The following is an 18,428-nucleotide window of genomic DNA, read 5'->3' on the forward strand; positions in this document are numbered from 1 at the left end:
CCCGGGCAGCCGCGCCGCCCGCTCCGCCGCCATGGGCCGCGGGGCCGCCCCGCTCCGCCGCCTGCTGCTCTCCCTGCTGCTGCTGCCTGCCGCGGGCTCGGGCGCACCCGCAGCCTCCTTCACGCTGGGGGAACCGGAGACGGCGGAGGAGCTGATGGAGTACCGCGACCCTTGCAAAGCCGGTAGGGAAGCGGGCTGGCTGCAACTCTGGGAGAAGTTTGGAAACGCGGCGGCGGCGGACAGGTGTCCCTGCGAGGCGCTCCGCGGTGCCCCGGCTCCGCCCGGCCGAACCGTGCCCAGGCTCACCTGGCGGCGGGAGCCCCCCGGGCCGGCCGGGAGCGTCCCCGGCATCCCGGTGCCTTCCCGGAGCCCGCGGGCTGCCCCGCTGTCCCCGGCCGCCGCCGCGGGAGGGTTCGGCTGCCTCCCGCCTGCGCCCCGCTGCCCGGGGGCTGTACCCCGGTGGGAGGCTGTGCCGGGCTGTTTTTGTAAATGGCCTCACAGACCCGCGCCGCTGCCCCACCTGTGCCGCTCCCTCCCGCGAGAGATTCCCTCTGCAAAGCCAGGGAAACCCGCCCGTGCTTCGCGTTTTGGGGTGGGGGGTTCTCCCCCCGCGCCCTCAACCGTTTTGGCTTTTTCTGTGCATTTCCATTGCCTTTTGGCCGCTGTTCGAACTTGCCCCGAGCTCTGTCCGGCCCGAAGTTGCGGTGCGTGCCCCGGGGCGGTGCGGGACTCCCGGAGCGGTGCGGAGCGGAGCCGGCGCGCCCCGCCTCGCCCCCAGCCCGGCCCGCCGGGGCAGCCCGGTACTCCGCCGCTGCCTGGGTGCCGCTCAGCACATCCTCCCCCGGCAGCCTCCAGCTGCTCCCTCCGTCCCTTTCTTGGAGTTGTTCGTTCCCTTGACAGACTGCACTCTGCTGGTTCTGAGCTCGTTGCTTTTAATCTGAGTTCTGAAAGAGCTGCTATCGTCCCTAATGTTGCAGTGCCTTAATTTAAAGAGAATTTGGACTTAGATTTACTTTTTGGAAAACCAGGAGGTTCTCTTGATGTGAGTGTAACTCGTTTTGGTTCTAGCTATTGGAGAATGTTGTAGTCTTGTGAATTGCTTCTCTGCTGAGAAATGGACAACTGATACCTTGTTAGTTGTGTTACATTTACAGATAATTTTGTGTGAAGTCCCGTTTTCTTAATACTGTAGGAGTTGAAAAAAAAAGGTGTTTCTTTGTGGGTGGCGTTTTTGCTCTCTTGAGTCGGGGCTTTGCCCTGAATGTGCTCCTGGCTGTTACTCAGTGTCTCTCGGTGATAGCTTCTCCTGTTATCAGCTCTCTCCTGCCTGCTGTTGCGCTGCTTGCAGCCGTATCTGCTCACATAGACCAGCTCTGTCAGTGTAATGTCTTCCAGAGCTTCTCTGCCTGGTACAGCAAGTTTAGCTGGCTTTGTATGTAGGCTGAGTGTGGTGGGTTTCCTTCCAAAATTCAGCTCAGTCCTCTCCAGAGAGTATTTTTTGCACAAAACACTCCCTTGATCAGCAAGTCATCTGTCATTTGATATATAGTTTGGTGTGTGTGTGGAGGTTAATTCTTTGTAATGAATATGGGATCCAGCCCAAATATGCTTTACTGTATTTGTGTCTGCTTCCAAATGGTAATGAATTGATCTCTCTTGCTGCTGAAACTAGTTGTGAGTGACGCAGCTATGGTTTAGACTTGGAGAGCTACAGGTACAGTGCTTCAGCCTTCCCATCTGAAAATGTATTATCCTTGCTTTCTCCTCAAAACTATACCATCATCTCTGCTGCCTCAGCTGCCCTTGTGACTGCCGGGTGCTGATGTCAGATCAAGTACATGGAGGATGAGGAATTCTCCTTTAAGGACCACACAGAGAGCATTTACTTTGACTTTTTTACATCTAACAGGGAACCTGCGGCACAAAAGGGAGAAAAAGTATTTCCGCAGCCTTCCCTTTGCCTGCCTTCATTGCAGGACCTTTTAGTTTTTCCTCCTGCAGTCCCCTAATTTCCCAAGTTCTCCCCCTCTCACTTCTGCATGCACACAGAAAAAGCCCTGGATTGCCAAGGACAGCCTCCCTTCATTTACATCAGCACCTCTTCTTGTGGTGGTCAGAAAAACTTTGTGTGTGTTATTCCTGTTAATTCAATTCAGGCAGGATCAATCACAGAAATTATCTTTATTTTCTGACTTCTCAGTGTTTGCCTTTTATGCTTTTCCAATGTCTTCTTCCCAATAGAAAGGGAGGAGTGAACGAGGCCTGTGGAGGTCACACAGGTGGTTCCTTTTCCTCCCGGGGCAGGCTGGTGTTTCTGGTGGTGCTGGCACGCAGCTGCCTGTGCTGGGGGCTGGCCCAGCCCTGCTCTGGCTTCCTGACCCGAGGCTGCAGTTGAGTTTGCCTTGTTCACCAGTGTATGCATGTGTGGAGGGCAGTACTGTGCCTTCTGCTGTGCTGCAGCCTCCTGCTCTGGTGAGCACCATCTCTGGCTTTCTCAAGTTTCACTCTTGTGTTCTGTAGAAGAAAGAGACTGGTTCTTTCAGTGTGTCCTGGCTGGCTGTATTTCCAGGCTCTCTGATCCAGTTTCTGTTCATGTGGCTGTGTCCACCTAAAGTGCAGAGCACTTAGAGAGCAGGACACTCCTTTCATGCTGTGTACCTCTCTGTGTGCTGGATAGTTCCAGTTTTTAAAGTTACCCCAAGACAAACCAAACAAGGTTTGTACCACAAGGATCTGTGTTAGGCCCTGCCTTGCATTCACAGCCTTTTCCTATTCCTGGCCTGGACCCTCAGCACCTTGTGGAGCTGGGCAGGTGCTCTTGCTGCAGACACCCTCTCAAAGGGTTAGCTGAGCTGAGAGTGATAAGTGATCTATTTCTATTAGTGAAATAAGGTGAAGGCACCATTAATAGGATTGTCTGTCTAATAGGGCCTGTCTGGGCTGTATGGGAATGCCTGTATGGGAAGTGTATCCCACTCTGTTCCCTGGTGAACTGCAGCAGTGACAAATCTCCTTAAGTTCCTCAGGCCTGAGCTCCTCCACTCGTGGGACAGTGTTGGGATCTGTCAGGAAGCATGACTGGAGAGGGCAGTGGCTGCTGTGAAGTGCTCAGGTGTCTGGTATGTTTTGCAAGGGGAAACAGAGACTTGTGAGACTTGTGGTGATGCTTCCATCACTGCTGCAGGCACAGGCTCCTGTGCACGCTCCTGTGGCTGCAGATTGTGTGCAGGCTCTTAGCCTGCGGTGAAGACAAGCTGCTGCTTCTCTTGCATGATTTACAAAGCTGCTAGAACTACAGTGCTTTACCTATTTCTTTTTATTTATTATCTTCTTTCATTTTTTTGTAATTTCCTGTGGGCTGATGGCTGTGGCCCAGAAGCTGTTATAGATTTTAATCGGGCAGGTTACAATGTAAAGCTTGGCAGCTCCTCACCCCTGCAGCTCATGCCCTGAGGTTGAGTGCAGGCTGTCCATGGTTGTTCTGCTTGCCTGGGAGTGGAAACATGCTCCTGGCACAGGCTCCTCTCTGTTGCATTAGTGGAGGATGTAATAATCTCCTGTGCAGGGCAGTAACATCCCAGAGCACTGCAACCACTGAGCTACTGGTGCCAGCACATGCTGGGCTCAGATGATGGACCAGAACTCTACTCTTAACTTCACCATCCAGGATTTTCTTTTCCTAATGGGACTGCTCTCGTGCCTCTTTGTAAGGCAGAAGGAAACAAGGAGCTGCCTGAGCGGCTGATCCAGGGGCAGCTGAGGCAGCCCTGCACTGTCAGGTTGAGCTGCCAGGGAAGGTGGCAGTGCTGGCTCTGTGGGGTGGATTTTGCTGAGTGTTGTAGCAGCTCACTGGAGCCTTTCAAAGGGGACAGTACAAAGGTTCCTGCCCAGAACTGCTCTGTAATAGATGGGACAATGTCATGAGCCTCACGTGTGCTTTGGATGGATCTGCTGCTCAGAGGATGCAGTTAAGGACACCCAGACCAGTGTGCTGTGAGTGAGGCTGTATGACAGGCAGGCAGCAGGAGGAACCGTGGATGCCTTCTAAACAAAACAAGCATGTCCTTCTGAGACTCCTCAGACAAACTGGAACCAAAGGAATTAAATAGCCTGAAATTTGTTCTGGTGGTTATTTGGGTGCAAGCTTGTACAAACCTTAATTTGAGGTGAAGAGCAGAATCTGTGAGGTTCAAAGTGACCTCTGGGGATAATCCAACTTATGTCAACAAGGGGAGGTGGGTGTAAATAGGGAGGGAGAGCTGGGCACTGAATAATTTGTCCTCTGGATGTTTACAGGCTTGATGATCTGTTTCTTCCAGCTCAGACCTGCCATGAGGCTCTTTTCCACTCGCCAGGTGGGCAGAAAAAGCTGCAGTTTGGTTTCACCATCTCGATTCCTGGGTACTTCAGCTCCTAACATGGTACTCCCTGCCTTTGGTGAGCTGCAAGTGCAATAGTTCATCCTCCAGGGAGGGTGTTCTGTGCTGGATCCTGTTTCTGTCTGCCCTGCCCAGCTCACCCTGGTGTGACATGTCCTGGCTCCAGGCTGGCCAAGGCTGGACTGCAGGCCCAAGGCAGTTCCTCAGCGCAGGTGTCTGCATGAGGGATTGGCAGAGCTGCCTGCCCAGCCATGTGCTCCTGAGCTCCTGCTGCCTCCTGTGTCTCAGGAGTCCTTCAGGGGGGTTTGTGTGGCTGAGGAGAGCTGGACCAAGGAGCAGCTGCCTGTAGGTACAGATCAGCCTTGCATCCAAGCTCAGCTTCTTTCCATGAGACTCGTATCTCTCCATGGCTTTTGCTCTGGGCCATTGCTTGCAGTGCTCTGAGCAGAGCCTGGCCTGGGGAGGCTGCAAAACAGAGCAGGGCTCTGGCAGGGAGATAATTCACTTTCTAGGTGCTATTTCCCATGGATTTTGTGGAGTTCTCAGGATATGAGCTCAAAAGGGGAAGAACTGGGGCAAGAGGTGTGAAGGGGCATCAGCTGAGCAGCAATTCTGTATCTCCTGTTTCTTTATCACTAGAAAAGTTATTAGAGAAGCAGTTTGGCAATGATAGATCATTTTTTCCTGCAACCCAAGGCTCCTTCAAGTGTGGATGCTGCTTGTCTATCACAGGATGCTGCTGTGAATCCTTGTTCCTGCTCCACTTGCTGATTTGATCCACTAACTTCTAAATGCCCCATGTATTTAGAGTTCTCACTCCCAGTGCTGTCATGAGAGCTGTAAATTGTGCTTCATTGTTGTTCTGTTCCTCACAGCTCTTCCTCTGTAAAGGCACAGTGCCTTTTGTTCTGGAGACTGCACATTTCATTTGGGCTGTGGTGCAAACATCTGAAGTCAGGTGCAGACATTTCTGTGGGCAGCTGAGGAATTTGCTCTTAGGAACTGAAAGCCTTGAGGGGATAATCAAATGAGAAAGGGGAGACAGCATCTGTGCAGCCTGGGTCATTTTAATGTTGCTTGGGTTTTGAGTGGGATGCAGATGCTGTTTTCCTGGCTGGAAGTGTGGACCCACCATGTTAGCAGGGCAACCAGAAAGCTCTTTGCAGGCTGTGCTAGGGATCCAGCCCACTCACTTCTTGACAAGAGCTCTCCTGCAATCTTGCAAGTGGTCTCGTTTAGTTTGGCCGTGGTGGGAGCACTGGCACAGTGTGTGCCAACCTGTCCTTTGCTTGGGAATCACAGAATCCTATGAAAAGATCTCATTTCCACCTTACAGGTTTTCTGTACAGCTTTGAAGCCTCTGGGCTTGTGTAGAAGGTGGCAGTGCAGCTGTGGTGAAGGTACCAGAGCTCTGGTGTGGGGTCTGAGTTGCAGAAGAGAGTGGGAGCCATGTGCTTACCCAGGGCAGTTCCTGGGGGTGGCAGGGCTGGGTCCGAGTCCTGCTCTCCTGGCTTTGGAAGGTATTCAGCCTTCCAGAAAAGGGAAATTCCTTCTTTTGCTCCCAGTGCTTATAGGAAGGCTTTGAGAGAAGGGTCTGGGACATGACCCAGTCTGTGGAATCTTCAGTGCTGAGCTGATGGAAACTTCTACTGACGAAGGAGAGAGCTTTCACTGGCAATCATTCCCTCTGCATTTTTCCCCTGGTTCATTGCAGGAAGGGTTAAATACTCAAGGAGGAAATTGACTCTTTTTGGGTGGTCTGGGAAAGAATGAGACCAGACTGCTCAGTCTTTAATTTACCTGCTTTGGGGAGATGACAGCACTTACAGAACGGAAAGCAGGTGGGTGAAAACTACTGGGGTCACTCCTCAGTGATGCAGCTGTTTGCCACTGGGGAAGTGTTTTGCAGCAAGGTAGAGCTGCAGCAGAAGTTTCCTCCTCAAAGGGAAGGTTTAAGGTGACTTTGATTATAATCCTAGCTGAGCACAAGCTAATGGCTCTGGCTTAAAGAAATAATAACCAGCAACCCTTTTATTGCGCCTGAGATTCCTCAGTAGGGAAGTCAATGGCCTGGGGAACTGGAGAGCAAAACCTTGTGATCACTGCAACCTGAGATCTGGGTCTGAAGTCCTTCCATTGTTTACCTGTCTTCTTGGGATCTGACTAAATAATGCCTGATCTTTGGCACTTCTTGGGGTGTGTTGGATCTGCTTGGCCTGTAGGAGATGTAATCCTCTGTTCTACACCTACACGTTGGGATTTAGCAATGGACGGGACAAAAATGGGCAAATTTAGGACAGAGGACTTTTTTCCCTCTTAAAAAAGCCTGGCAGGGTGGGGAAGAGGTGCTTGCAGTTGTCATGGATACTTCTCCAGAGCTTTTATTGAGCTTCCTAGTCTGGGTGCAGTTCACAGGTGTCTGCCCTCAACCACAGCCTGCACAGGTGGGATCAAGGAACGCTGCTTGTTCTTCAGCTGTTCTGTAGCATAAGATTAGTAAAGTCACAGAGTCCCAGAAAAAGGCATTTAGAAACTGTGCTTTAAGTCTTCCAGGATTTAAAAGTGCACAAAGCCGGGGATTTTGGTTGGAGGCACTTTGCATTTGTGGAATTACATTATACCTCTGCAGTTGTGCTTGGAGATTTTGTTCTCCTCCTGCTCTAACCTGTGCAGTGTGCGTTGCCACTGGTTAACACAACAAGTTGCTGCATTTACTGGTGCCCCACCTGTTTCTTGCTGCTAACACTGTGCCTGTGGGTGTCTCCCAGGTGAGTGGCCTCTGGCCCAGCCTGGGGAAGAGCTGTGTGCCTCTGGGTACCCACTGCAGCCTGCTTAGGCTCACGCCTTGTTCCTTGGGAAATTGGCAGTGCTGTGTGTCTGAAACATTCCAACCTGCTTCCCCTGACACTTTCATTTCCTTCCTTTCTCCCCGGCCTTCACTGCAGAGACCTTTGTGCTCTCTGCCTGCTTCCCTCAGTGTTTCCTACAGATTCATTTCAGATGTTCCCTCATCTCCCTCTTGCTGAAGCCTTCTCCAAATCCTGCCTGGAGAGTTGCTCAGATCCTTCTCTGCTTTCTGCCCCAGGTGTTCTGCAATGCCCGCTCCCCCAGGCTTCTCCCATCATCTCCTCTCCCGTCCTGGCAGTGGCTCCCAGGGGTCAGCAGGTTCTCCTGTGCTTGTTCTCCCAGAAGAGCCCTGCTGTGATGCTGCTGCTGTGCCCAGCCAGCTCTGAGCAGCAGCCTGTGTGCTGTAAGGAATGGCTGCTCTGCCCAGCTGCCCTTCCCTTGAGGAGCAGGGGGGATGCAGGGCTGCCTTCTGTGACCCAGAGTGCAGAGCTGTCTGCGCTGAGAGGGTGGTGATGGCACTGGGGGGGCACTGAGCTGCCAGGGCTGTCTGTGGGCTGCTTGGAGATGAGGAGGCACCTCTGACACTGAATGACTCCGTTGTGCTGCATCACAAGTATTGCAGGTATTAAGCTGTAACAAAACCACTTTCAACTAGTGCTGAAATGTGATTTCAGTACTCAGAAGAGATAGATGACTAAGCAGAAACTGGCTGTTGTTTTGATTCAGCTACTAGGACTTCTGGGTTTGTTTGGTTTTGGGTTTTTTTTTCTCCTTTGTTGCAGCTGAGCTTCCAGAAATGCTGATCTCCAGGCATTCTTTGATGTTCCCATTCTAGCACTTCCTCAACGGGAAGGTTCCCTGTCAATAGAAACTGCTAAAATGTGCAAGGAAGCTCTTTATTAAACAACTCTCAATGACTGATTGCCCCTTCTTGGCCAGTTTGTGTCAGCCTAGCTTGCAATGGAGAGAAATCTCTAATTGCATGTTGAGAAGGAAGCCCCCAGGAAATCTCAGCAACTGGTAAATCCTGGTTTCTCAAGCCTCTGGTTTGAGTGGTACAAATAGAGACCCACAGCTGCTGCTGGTCCATGAATCAGCCCAACTTTGGACCTGAATGGAAATTCATGTCCTCTCAAGTCATTTTGTGTTCATGTAAATGTCAGCACTCAAGTAAAAAGCATCTGTTTAATTTTCCATCTGCAAACCTCAATGCTATTGACAGTGCAAACCATACCACAATGATACAAGATGGAGATTTAAGCCTGCTAAGTGCTTTATCTTATCTTCCTGAGAGTTGCTGTTGGGAGTACAGTAGGGTCCCTCTGCCTCCTTGTTAGAAGAGATGATTGATACAGTACTGGGTGCTGAGAATTGCCTTTCTCCCCTTTTCATGTCAGCGTGGGTGTTGCCAGTCTCACACTCCTCCATCAGTGTGACTGAACTCAGCATTGCTGCAAACAGCAGTGCCTAATCAGCAGCACTTCCACTTGCTCAGAACTTTGGCAAAATTGGCTGGCTTGTTTGGCATTTTACATGCCGAGTTTAGGTGGGATCTGCTGGAGGCTGTTAATTTCAAAGAGCAGGTTTGAAAGAGACGGCTGTAATTACAAACTGTGCCCGTCTCCCACTGACAGTGGCTGTACCTGACAGAAGGGATTGTCCCGGCTCCAGGGACAGACATCTGCTGTGAGGGATTGTCCACGCTGCTGTGTGCTGGCAGCATGGCTGTGATGAAGGTATCGGCTCAGTAAGGCATCGGTTTTGCTTTGAAATTCCTCAGGTTTAAAAATCCTTAAACTCACTAGGCTTGCCAAGTCAAAGCTCACAGAAATGCCAGTGTTAGGTCTGCTTTGGAGCTTGTGGTGTGGCTTCTTGGGCATGAAGGCAGCTGATGTGACATGGAACTCTGACTTGAGCAGCTATCCTGTGCAACAAATCTAACCTGAGACTGCATTGAAATGAGTAACAAAGGGGATTTCTGGCTGCATTATCCATGTCTCTCTTGCAAAAATTGGGTAGTGGGTAGTAAACAAGGAGCAACTTTTACAGGGGCCTGGCAGAGGTGTTTGAGCTGTACCAGAGTAAAGATGGCCAAACTGAGAAATGTCCATTGGTAAATAATTCTTGCAGGCAGTGGGGGCACCCAGCATAGTAACCTACAAGTTCAGTGGCATTGAAAAAAGATGGAACTCTGCACCTGCATTTCCCTCACTGAGTGCCTTGGACCTAAGTAGATCTATTCCTTGGGTCCCTTGTTGTCAGTAGCTCAAACTAGATGTGGGCAGAGGAGTGATAAAGCAGCAAGGCTCTGTGCTTTATTTGTGGCTGTGCCATAGGGCTTCAGATGTGTTTGATATTCCACAGGTCTAATACAGCCTTCTGTTATCACCAGATCTTGTACCCTGCCATTGCCCAGATTCTTCTCTGTTTTGTTTTGGGTTTTTTCCCCCTGTGCATTTCCAACAAAGGTAAGGAACAGAACTTTATATAAAAGTGAGTTTTGAGACGTTTTGGCCACAGGACCAAGAGCTGTCTATGTGATTTGCACAGTGTGATTTCTGGAGTCTGCTTTTCATGGTTCTATTGCAGTTACTCCCATCAGAGACCATTTTGTTTTGGCTGTGCTGGTACTGCTGACCCAAGCAGGCAGAGATGCTCTGGCTCGTGGGGCTGACCCTTGGGGCAGGGGTGGCCTGTCAGGCTGGTTTTGCCCTGGAAGAGGAGTCTGGGTTTTGCTGTACTGTTGATGGTGGAAGGATGTTGTGCTTGGTGACACTGAGCTGCAGCTGGTGCCTGTGCCATGCTGCTGATGTGCTGTGCAGTTGATTGCTGTCTGGATTTAATCTCTAACCTTTGATTGTTCTTGAAGGCATGTTCTAGGGATTTCATTCCCACCCACACTGCTCCTGTGACCCCTTCCATTTCCTGGGTGTCTAAGTACAGAACAGAAAAGATTTATTAACCTGGTAAGTAACCTCTTTTTATGAGGGAAGTGATTTTCCGTCACGCTCTGTTAGATCCCATTGATTTCTGTTTTTCCCCTCGTTGGCCTCTTCTGCCATATATTCTCCTTTTTTTCATGCTTCAGTAGGAAGGAGATACGTGATATGCTGGTTTGGGGTTTTTTTTTTGTTTCCTTGGCAAAGAGCTGGGATCTCCTGAGGCCACTGCTCAAGTGCCCACGTCTCTGCCTTTTCTTGGAAAGCTCTGTTGTCAAGGCAAGCTGCTGGTTGGTAATAGGATGTTGACATGAGGAGTAAACTTCCTGGCTTCCCTCTTTTGTTTTGATGTTGAAAAGAGCATCTTTTTCTCTCTTTGCCCATTGTACAGTCTCTCATCTCTTGGCAGAGGTGTGACTCATTTGCCATGGGGTTTGCAAGCATGCATGAAATGGAGACCTCAAGCCATCACCTGTGCCTGCTCTTTGTGTTCTCCTGGGCAGTGGCAATGCCTGGATCCTGGTGCTTTGTGGTGAAATGGAAGGAGCTGCCAGGTTTGGGCTTGTCCCAGAGGCTTGTTGTTACAGAGGTTGGTAGTGGGAAGTGTGCAGGGAAGAGGTTTCTCCTTGGATCTGAGTGGGATCTGGGCTTGGGGGTGTCCTCTGTTTCAGAAGGGTGCCATTCAGTGCCAAATTCCACACAGGGCATGGGCAAAGTGTTTGCTTCCCGGCCAGTTCCCTCAGTTGTAAGCAGCTGAGAGAAAAAAACAACCACAAAATAAAATGTCTAAAATGCCATTGTTTTCCTCTTATTGCTTTCAAGGCTTTGAACTTTGAGTCTGTGGTGGTTGGGTTTTTGTTGGTTTTATTTAAGTTTCTACATGTCCTTCACTAACCCCAAAGGGGCTCTGTAGTGTGTCCACATCAATGCAAGTTGGAGTAGAGAGGTTGGAGGGAAGGTTAGTAATGCTGCAGAGGGCAGCACCATCAGAGGACAACTGGATGTGGGCCTGGCTGGGGAGGCTGGGGACTCTTTAAAACACACTTTGGAACGGTGTGTTCTGTCTGGTGAATGCAGGACTGGAGCTTGGTGTCCTCTTCCTTCAGGACTGCTCTTAGATAGCAAAGTGTCCTCTCAGCTGAAGGCTCAAAGGGTTGTGTTCAGGGGAGTGCAGATTGTCCTTCCCCTGTGTGAGGAGTGGGCCTTGCTTGGCTCTGCTGTGTGGTGCCAGCAGCTTCTGCCTCCTCGAGGGCTGGTCTGAGGCTGCCATTGTCTTCTGAGCAGGGAGACTGGAATGAGCCACGGACTGGAAGTGAGGGACAGGCTTGTGCCTCTTCTCTCCTCCTTTTGCTGGCCTGGAGGCAGGGGGGATGACAGATCCACAGGAAGTTCTGTGCATCCTGGGGCTCTTGTTACTCATTGTCAAAAACTGCAGCAAACTCTGTTACGTTGTCACAAGCCAAGGTCCTGGCCTTGTCTCCATCACCCTGCCTTGCCCTGAATTTTGCTAACATGCATGAATACAGAGTCCTGAAATTCAGGTTCATGGTTCCAAAGTTCATGGTCTTGAGAATAAACAAAAAACTATTGTGGTGGCTGAGAGCTGCATACCCCATTAACCCAGAATCATGAATATTTATCGTGATGGATTACAAAAGAACATAGAGACTATATTGTATTTCCTATAACTTTATTTCCATGGCATCTTTTATTGGTGGGTCACTTTAATGTAAGCTTTGCTTATTTAGTTGCACACTTTAAGCCGATTAACTTTTTACTAATAAAATGTGTGTTGCCTCCCTTTGTCCCAGCTACTGTTTGTTTGTACCTACACTCCTGTGACAAAGAGTCCCAGAGAAATGCTTTAAGCTCTGAATAAATCCCGCTGCTGGAGGCTTGGGCCCAGCTGAATGTCTGAGCTGATTTCAGCCTTGCATTTTCCCGTTCTCTCTCTTGCTGCCTGAAAGTTGGACCCTCAAAGCAAGGTCTTTGCCTCGACCACCTTCCCACTTGTGAAACCATTTGTGGTGCTCTGGAGCCAGCAGGAATTATTCAGCCTGTTAGTGCTCTCTGAGCTGGGCTAGAATAAAACTGTAAGTGGTGGGAATGGGGCTTTCCAACCATGAAGACTGGTCTGTGGCTCTGCATCTTCAGTAGTTTCCCAGCTGGTGACCATGGTATTCTTTTCTGCTTACAAAATTTGCCCTTTCATTCAGTGTCCAACATAGCGCATGTTTTACTGTGACTTCTCTTTAAGAGGAGTATCACCCTAGAGAGATAATTGCATCCTGCCATTTTGCTAAAGACGCTCTATGAAAATTATCCTTTTTCACCAAGACCATTCAGACCAGAATTTCAAAGCTAGTTGGGAGCCAAAAGGCATGGAAAGGCCTTGGAAAATACTTTTTCAAGGCCTTTATTAATCTGTTCTTTTATATTTGGAGCTTTGCTAAAGCTAAAATGATCCCTTAGAAATGTACTGTTAATACTTAAGAATGACTGATCTGCCTCAAAACAAACTCTGTAACCTGTTTCAGTGGGGCAGCAGTAAATGCCAAAGGAGATGGAGAAAAGCAGGGTAAGACAGAGTGGCACATCCAGAAGTATCCCTGGCTGCTGCAGACTCCACAATCCCTGTCCAGGGATGGCTCATTGCCTTTAATGTCGTTGGGTAGCTTTGTCTTCCACCTGCTTTCTTTTGAACCTGTGTAAGCTTTTAGCATCCATAGCCTGCTGGAATAAAAAGTGCCAGAGCTTAACTGCAGCATCCCTGTGCTCTTTTCTTGCTCACCTGTGAAGCAGTCAGAGCATCTGGTGTCTCAGAGCTTTAGTTAGTGTTGCCTACCTGTTTCCGTCCTTGTTTTCTTTTACACCAAAGCTTCCCACGTGTTGGCTCCTGTCTTGGGGAGATTCAGAGGAACTCATCTGGTTTTACTAGCAGAAAATGCTCACCCTTTGCTGTTGAAGGAAAATTCCTTTCTTTAAGAAGTCTGAGATTGCACTGGCTGTGGAGAAGGAGGGGAAGCATTGAGGGCAGCAGCAGGCAGCTGTGCTCCACACCTTGTGGGAGCTGCTTAGTGCCTCTCTGCAGCACCCTGCAGCAGATCATGCAAGCTTATAACTGGCTTTCAGCTGCTTTGGGATTCTACTTAGGAGCCAGGGGTGACCCAGGAAGAGCAGTTTTAAAGAGCAGTGGATAGGGACACTTCCTAGCTTGTGGAAGTTCACAGCCTGTCCTCATTCTGTTGGCACCTGGAGAGCATGAAGTGGCAGTGCCAGTCCTTTGGGCAGCTCATGCTCAGTATTCCCTGCTGATGGCAGAAGCAAGTGCATTTAGTGTAGTGCATTGGCTTCCCTCTTCAGGGGAATATTTTGGGGTTTATTTATTGCTTCAGATCTGTGAGGTTCCTTGGGTTTTCTGCCCCAAACTTGGCTGGTTGTCCTCTATGTAGGACTGGTGGAGCAGATGAGGTTTCACATGAGTCATGACAGATTTTCATCATCAGGTCTGTGGGGGTAACAGGGTGTATTAGCAACTGGCCCAGAAAAATAAACTGATGTGTTCCCCTTTCCGTTGCTCTCTCTCCCATTGTAGCACACTTGTAATCTTTGCTGTGCAGTCAGACCTGGCAGGGAAACAAAGCCAGGCATGTGAAGCCATCACCAGCCATGGAAATAATGGTTCCCCATCCAGTGACACCCAGTTCCTGTGTGACAGGTATGCCATGTCCTGCAGCAGGGACACTTTTGGTGTTAAAGAACACTGTGAGCTTCTCCTGCCTAACCAACACGTTAGTTGCTTTGTTTGAGGAATATGCTACATTGGAAATGGAATTATGTTTTCTGAGCTACTTTGAATACTACTTTTCTCAACATCCTCAGATTGTTAGGCTCTGGTAATGCCCCTTCTTGCCAGTGGATTTGCCTGCTTTCAGCTCTTCAGTGTCTTATGGTGAGAGAGCTCTGTCCTCTCTTGCACCTAGATGTGTGAAGGTTTGCTCCCCACAGTACTGCAGGTCTGTGCAAAATCTGGAGGGGAATAAGAAAAGCACAGCTTGAACACAGGATGTTAGGCCATGCTGCTTTATGGTGTTTTTTATCTTGTGCAAGGTGTGTGCCATGCAGGGAGCACTGGCATTTGATGGGTGTTGATGTGGCTGCCCAGGGGTGACTGACAGGAGGGGGAGCAGATCTGCTGCTAGGCTGTTAGAATAGCAGAATGGATGGAAATGTTTTTTGATGGGGACAGCCCTTCTGGAAAGTGCCTGCGTTTTGCTTTCCACTAATCCAGAGCTGGCTCTGAGGGTGAGCCAGAGGCAAATCTCTGTCCTCATCCTTTGTGCTTATGGTGGCAGAGAAAGGGGTTTGCTGCTGCTTCCTCAGGCTCTCCTGCTGAGCTAATCCCCTGTCCTTGGCATCTTCTGGAGGAGCAGGAGGGATTGAAAACCAGCAGCCACTGGAGCAAACACCTGAGCACCACCTCTTCTTTCTTACCCAGGACAAGCAGTAAATGAGCCACTTTCTATTTTGGTGCTTTCCTTTTTTTTTTTTTTTTTTTTTTCCCCAGCAGGGCTGGCGACCCTGCCTGCTGCTGATGCTCAGTGTTAAAGCTGTGGGACAGGAATTAGATGCTACTTTGCTGGTTTTGGGATTGGAATTTTCCCTGACTAGTCTGCCTGTGGCTGGGGAGTGTTTTTAGAGCCTGAGCCAAAAAAGGGCTTTGTTGTCTCAAAGCAAGGCTAGCACAGAGGCTGTACTGGCACTGCTGAATTCTGGCAGCTGCCTCACAGCAGCTCTGGTCCCTCTCGCCTTTGCTCCCTGCCTTTGTCAAACTGCAGCCTCCCACTTCAAAGACAGGCACACTCCTGACACAAGACTTTGCTATCCAGAGGGCACAAACAGCTTGTCAGGGAACAACTTGTCTGCGTAATGATATTTTATTAAAGCTGAGAAAGATCAAAATTGAAGTTTGCTTTAATACCTCCTGCCCTACCCTACCTGTTGTGATAGTTGCCAGTTGTGTGATTGCATGGCACTGCTTCAGGAATAGATCCAGTGGTGGGGCAGAGGGCACTGGTTTGGACAGACATCCTTTCTCTTCTCTTGCAGAGTCAGGGCAGTACACACAGAGCAAGGATGAAAGAAGATGCTTGCTAGCCTTGTGCTTTGCTGGGTGTTTGGCATAGGAGCAGATGGATCACTTGCAAAAGTGCCAAGTACTTGCTGTCACAAGGTGGGGAGCAGAGCTTTGGCAAAGACTGGGCTAATGCACAGGGTGCAGCTGAGGTGTTCCAGAGGGGGTTGGCCAGCAGAAATGTTTATGATTTAAATCTTTACATAGTTGAATATTTACAATGTAAGCTTATGAATGTTTGTGAAGGCCTGGGATGAGTATCTCTGGCTGATGCTTTGTATTCAGGACAAAGCTGGAAAGCAAGAGGTGGGCACACTGAGGCAGAAGCTCACCCACTGCCTAAGGGTCCAACAACTGCTCTCTGGCCCAGCCATGTCCACTGATGCTGCAGTCATGGCCGCTTTATTCCAATTTAAAGCTGGGCTGCTGTTGAGGAAGATGGTCTTCCTTCTCATCCTCCTTCTCCCAGTATCAGTGAGCTATAGGAATGGAGTACCAAGAGGGACTGATCTGGTTTTTACTCAGAACCCAAGGTTTTTTACTTTCCAGTCCTCTCAATGCTCCTGGTAGCACAGGCAAGTTCAGAGGAACAAGTGATTGGAAAGGAAAATGGGATACAAAGAGATAAACCCAGCTGCCTCTGGGAGAGTAAATGAACAATTCTGCAAGCTGCATACCATCTACAGTTGTTGGTATTTCTGTTGTGCCTGTCTCATTCTGCTTGCTTGTTTGGAGAGTCATGGCTGTAGTTAACCTTCCCTGAGACCCTACAGTTTCCATGAGGTTGCAGGAGATTTCATGTATTGACCATCACATATGACTGGAAAGCACTGAGGATGAGTTAACAGTTAATGACAGTGTGAAAGGTAGAGGAAATTTGCATATGCATGAAGTGTAAGCCTTGTTGAATATCATCTTCTGGATGCCTCAGGGAGCAGAGCTCAGCTCTGGCCTTCTCTAGGGAGGTGAAGGATTAATGATGCCTCCTTCAAATTGCTGAACATTATCTTTCTATGCTGGCTCTTCACATCTGCTGTGGTGTGATGCAGTGATGCCATGAAAGGCCTTTAAATGGCAAACAGCTTCCACCTGAGATCCGCCTGATTCTGATCTGGACCTGCAATCTACAAGCAATTATATTTTATGTGAGTTCCACCTTGTTGCCTTTGGAGATGGTGGTGTGTTGATTTTAATTCTATTTCCAATCTCCAGTGTACTGATTTCTGTTCATGAGAAGACTTGTGTTTTCTGCAGTGATATCCCCAAAAGTGAAGAAGACTCTGATGAGGAGCCTGGATGTGTTCTGAGCACTTTCTGACACCAGTCTTCCATTCTTGTAGGCTCACATGTGCTCCAGGCTTCCTGCAAAGTTTAGGGCATGAAATAACTCCTGTAATTTGGACCCATGGGAAGAGGCTGAACTGGAGAGGACCCTGCACTAATGGTGGAGGAAGCAGGGGTGGCTGCTGCTATTATGCTGAATTGCACAGCATTTTCATTCATTCCAGCTGTTTAATGGGATTACATGAGGAGTGGCTTCTGCCTGCAGACATTTAGTGCCTATGGAAATCTGCAGCTGTCTGGGTCGGTTATGTGCAAATCCCACACCTCCCCTTGATGCGCAGGAATTTCTGAATGACAGAAACCATGCGAATCAATTGCATCAGTAATTTTTCATGTGCTTTACCCAATATCAGATTTGAGAGAGATTTTCTGTTAACTGTGTCTGTGATCCCCAACAACTTCCCCAAAGAGCGAGGAGATGCTGCAAGGTGGCCACTAGATGTAGGAGTAGGATAGCTTTGGTGAGCATGGATCCCCGTCCCTTGAGCACTGGGAGACAGCCCCCAGTGCAAGGCAGAGTGGAGCTCGATTATCTCACACTGCACTTGGTCTGTCTGCCCTTTCTGCCTGTGAAGTGCCAAGGAGTGGACACCCTCCACTCTCAAGAAAGGGAGGGGAGCTGCAGCAGATTGGTGCTGGTCTGCAGTGGATGGTCTGTCTAATAGTGGAGCACTGAGGTGGAGATCAGGGACATCCAGCTCTGTCCTGGGTTCTGTAACCATAAAATAATCACTTCTTCAGGACAGGCTGAGAAGTGTGTCTTTGGATGGCTCTTTGAGGCACCTGTTTGGTGCCTGCTCCAGTAAGCTCTGCCTGAAGAGTCAATGTGGATTTTACTGTGTAAGGCACAGGCTCTGCATTGCACTTCCCTGGGTGCAAGTACAACGTGCCATTGTTGACAAGGAAAATAGTGGCATCCGTTTCCCTTCCCCTTTGAATTTTTAAATCCTTCTATTAGCTTCCTGTCTGTTTCCAAACAGAGATATTTATTATATGCTTTCTGACTGGATCTACCTCTTAGAGAGCAGTAACCCTGGGTGAAGGCCTTACTGACAGTCCTCCCACTACACATCTACAGACCATTAGTTTGATGTGGTCTAGCTGTAACATGGCAAGTGACCTCTTGGCAGGCTGGGATAGAGAGTCAAGCCACTGTGTCTACTTTAGAAGTGAAATAGTAGCTTCTAGTATCACAGAAACATATGGAAACATGGAATTATTGCTTATATGCAGCTTCATTTATACATTGAACATTTCCAGCAGTTACAGCCTAGTGCCCAATGGAAATGTCTGGATAAGGACTGAGGAAAAGTCATGGCTGTTCTATGGGTAAGTAACTTTTTCTGGAACAAGGAGCAGGATACCCTGACAGAGGTTAATGTAACACTGGAACAGATTGTCCAAAGAGGTGGCAGCTGCCCCATCCCTGAAAGCACTCAAGCTCAGGTGGGATGGGGCTCTGAGCAACCAGATCTAGTTCAGAGTGTCCCTGTTCATTGCATGTGGTTAAAACTAGACCTTTACAGGTTCTTTCCAACCCAAACCCTCCTATGATTTCCACATGTTGAGATGTTCATCACAGGTCTTTTCCAAAGCCTGCCCACCCTGATGTGTGTGTGTTGCTGCAGGGGCATGATCCCAGGAGGAGGCAGTGTTTGGACTGGTCAGCAACATCTGACTGTGAAAGGGGCAGGGGATGCCCAGGCAGACCTGGGAACAAAGGAGCTGTTGCTCCAAGATGAAACTTTCCTCTGTGGATGCCAGACAATCTTCTCATTTATTTGC

The 18,428-nt window shown here is 49.2% G+C and overlaps 1 protein-coding gene across 1 annotated transcript in view; it reads left to right on the forward strand.

The window, feature by feature from the left end:
- Window positions 1-18,428, forward strand: part of TLL2 (tolloid like 2) — an 82,815-nt gene continuing 64,387 nt past the window's right edge. The window contains exon 1 of the mRNA XM_064716216.1: window positions 1-182. Within this exon, the coding sequence (XP_064572286.1) occupies window positions 32-182 (151 nt within the window). The 5' untranslated portion in view covers window positions 1-31. The remainder of the gene's footprint in view (window positions 183-18,428) is intronic.

Source organism: Zonotrichia leucophrys, chromosome 6 (assembly GCF_028769735.1).
Source record: "Zonotrichia leucophrys gambelii isolate GWCS_2022_RI chromosome 6, RI_Zleu_2.0, whole genome shotgun sequence".
NCBI lineage: Eukaryota > Metazoa > Chordata > Aves > Passeriformes > Passerellidae > Zonotrichia > Zonotrichia leucophrys.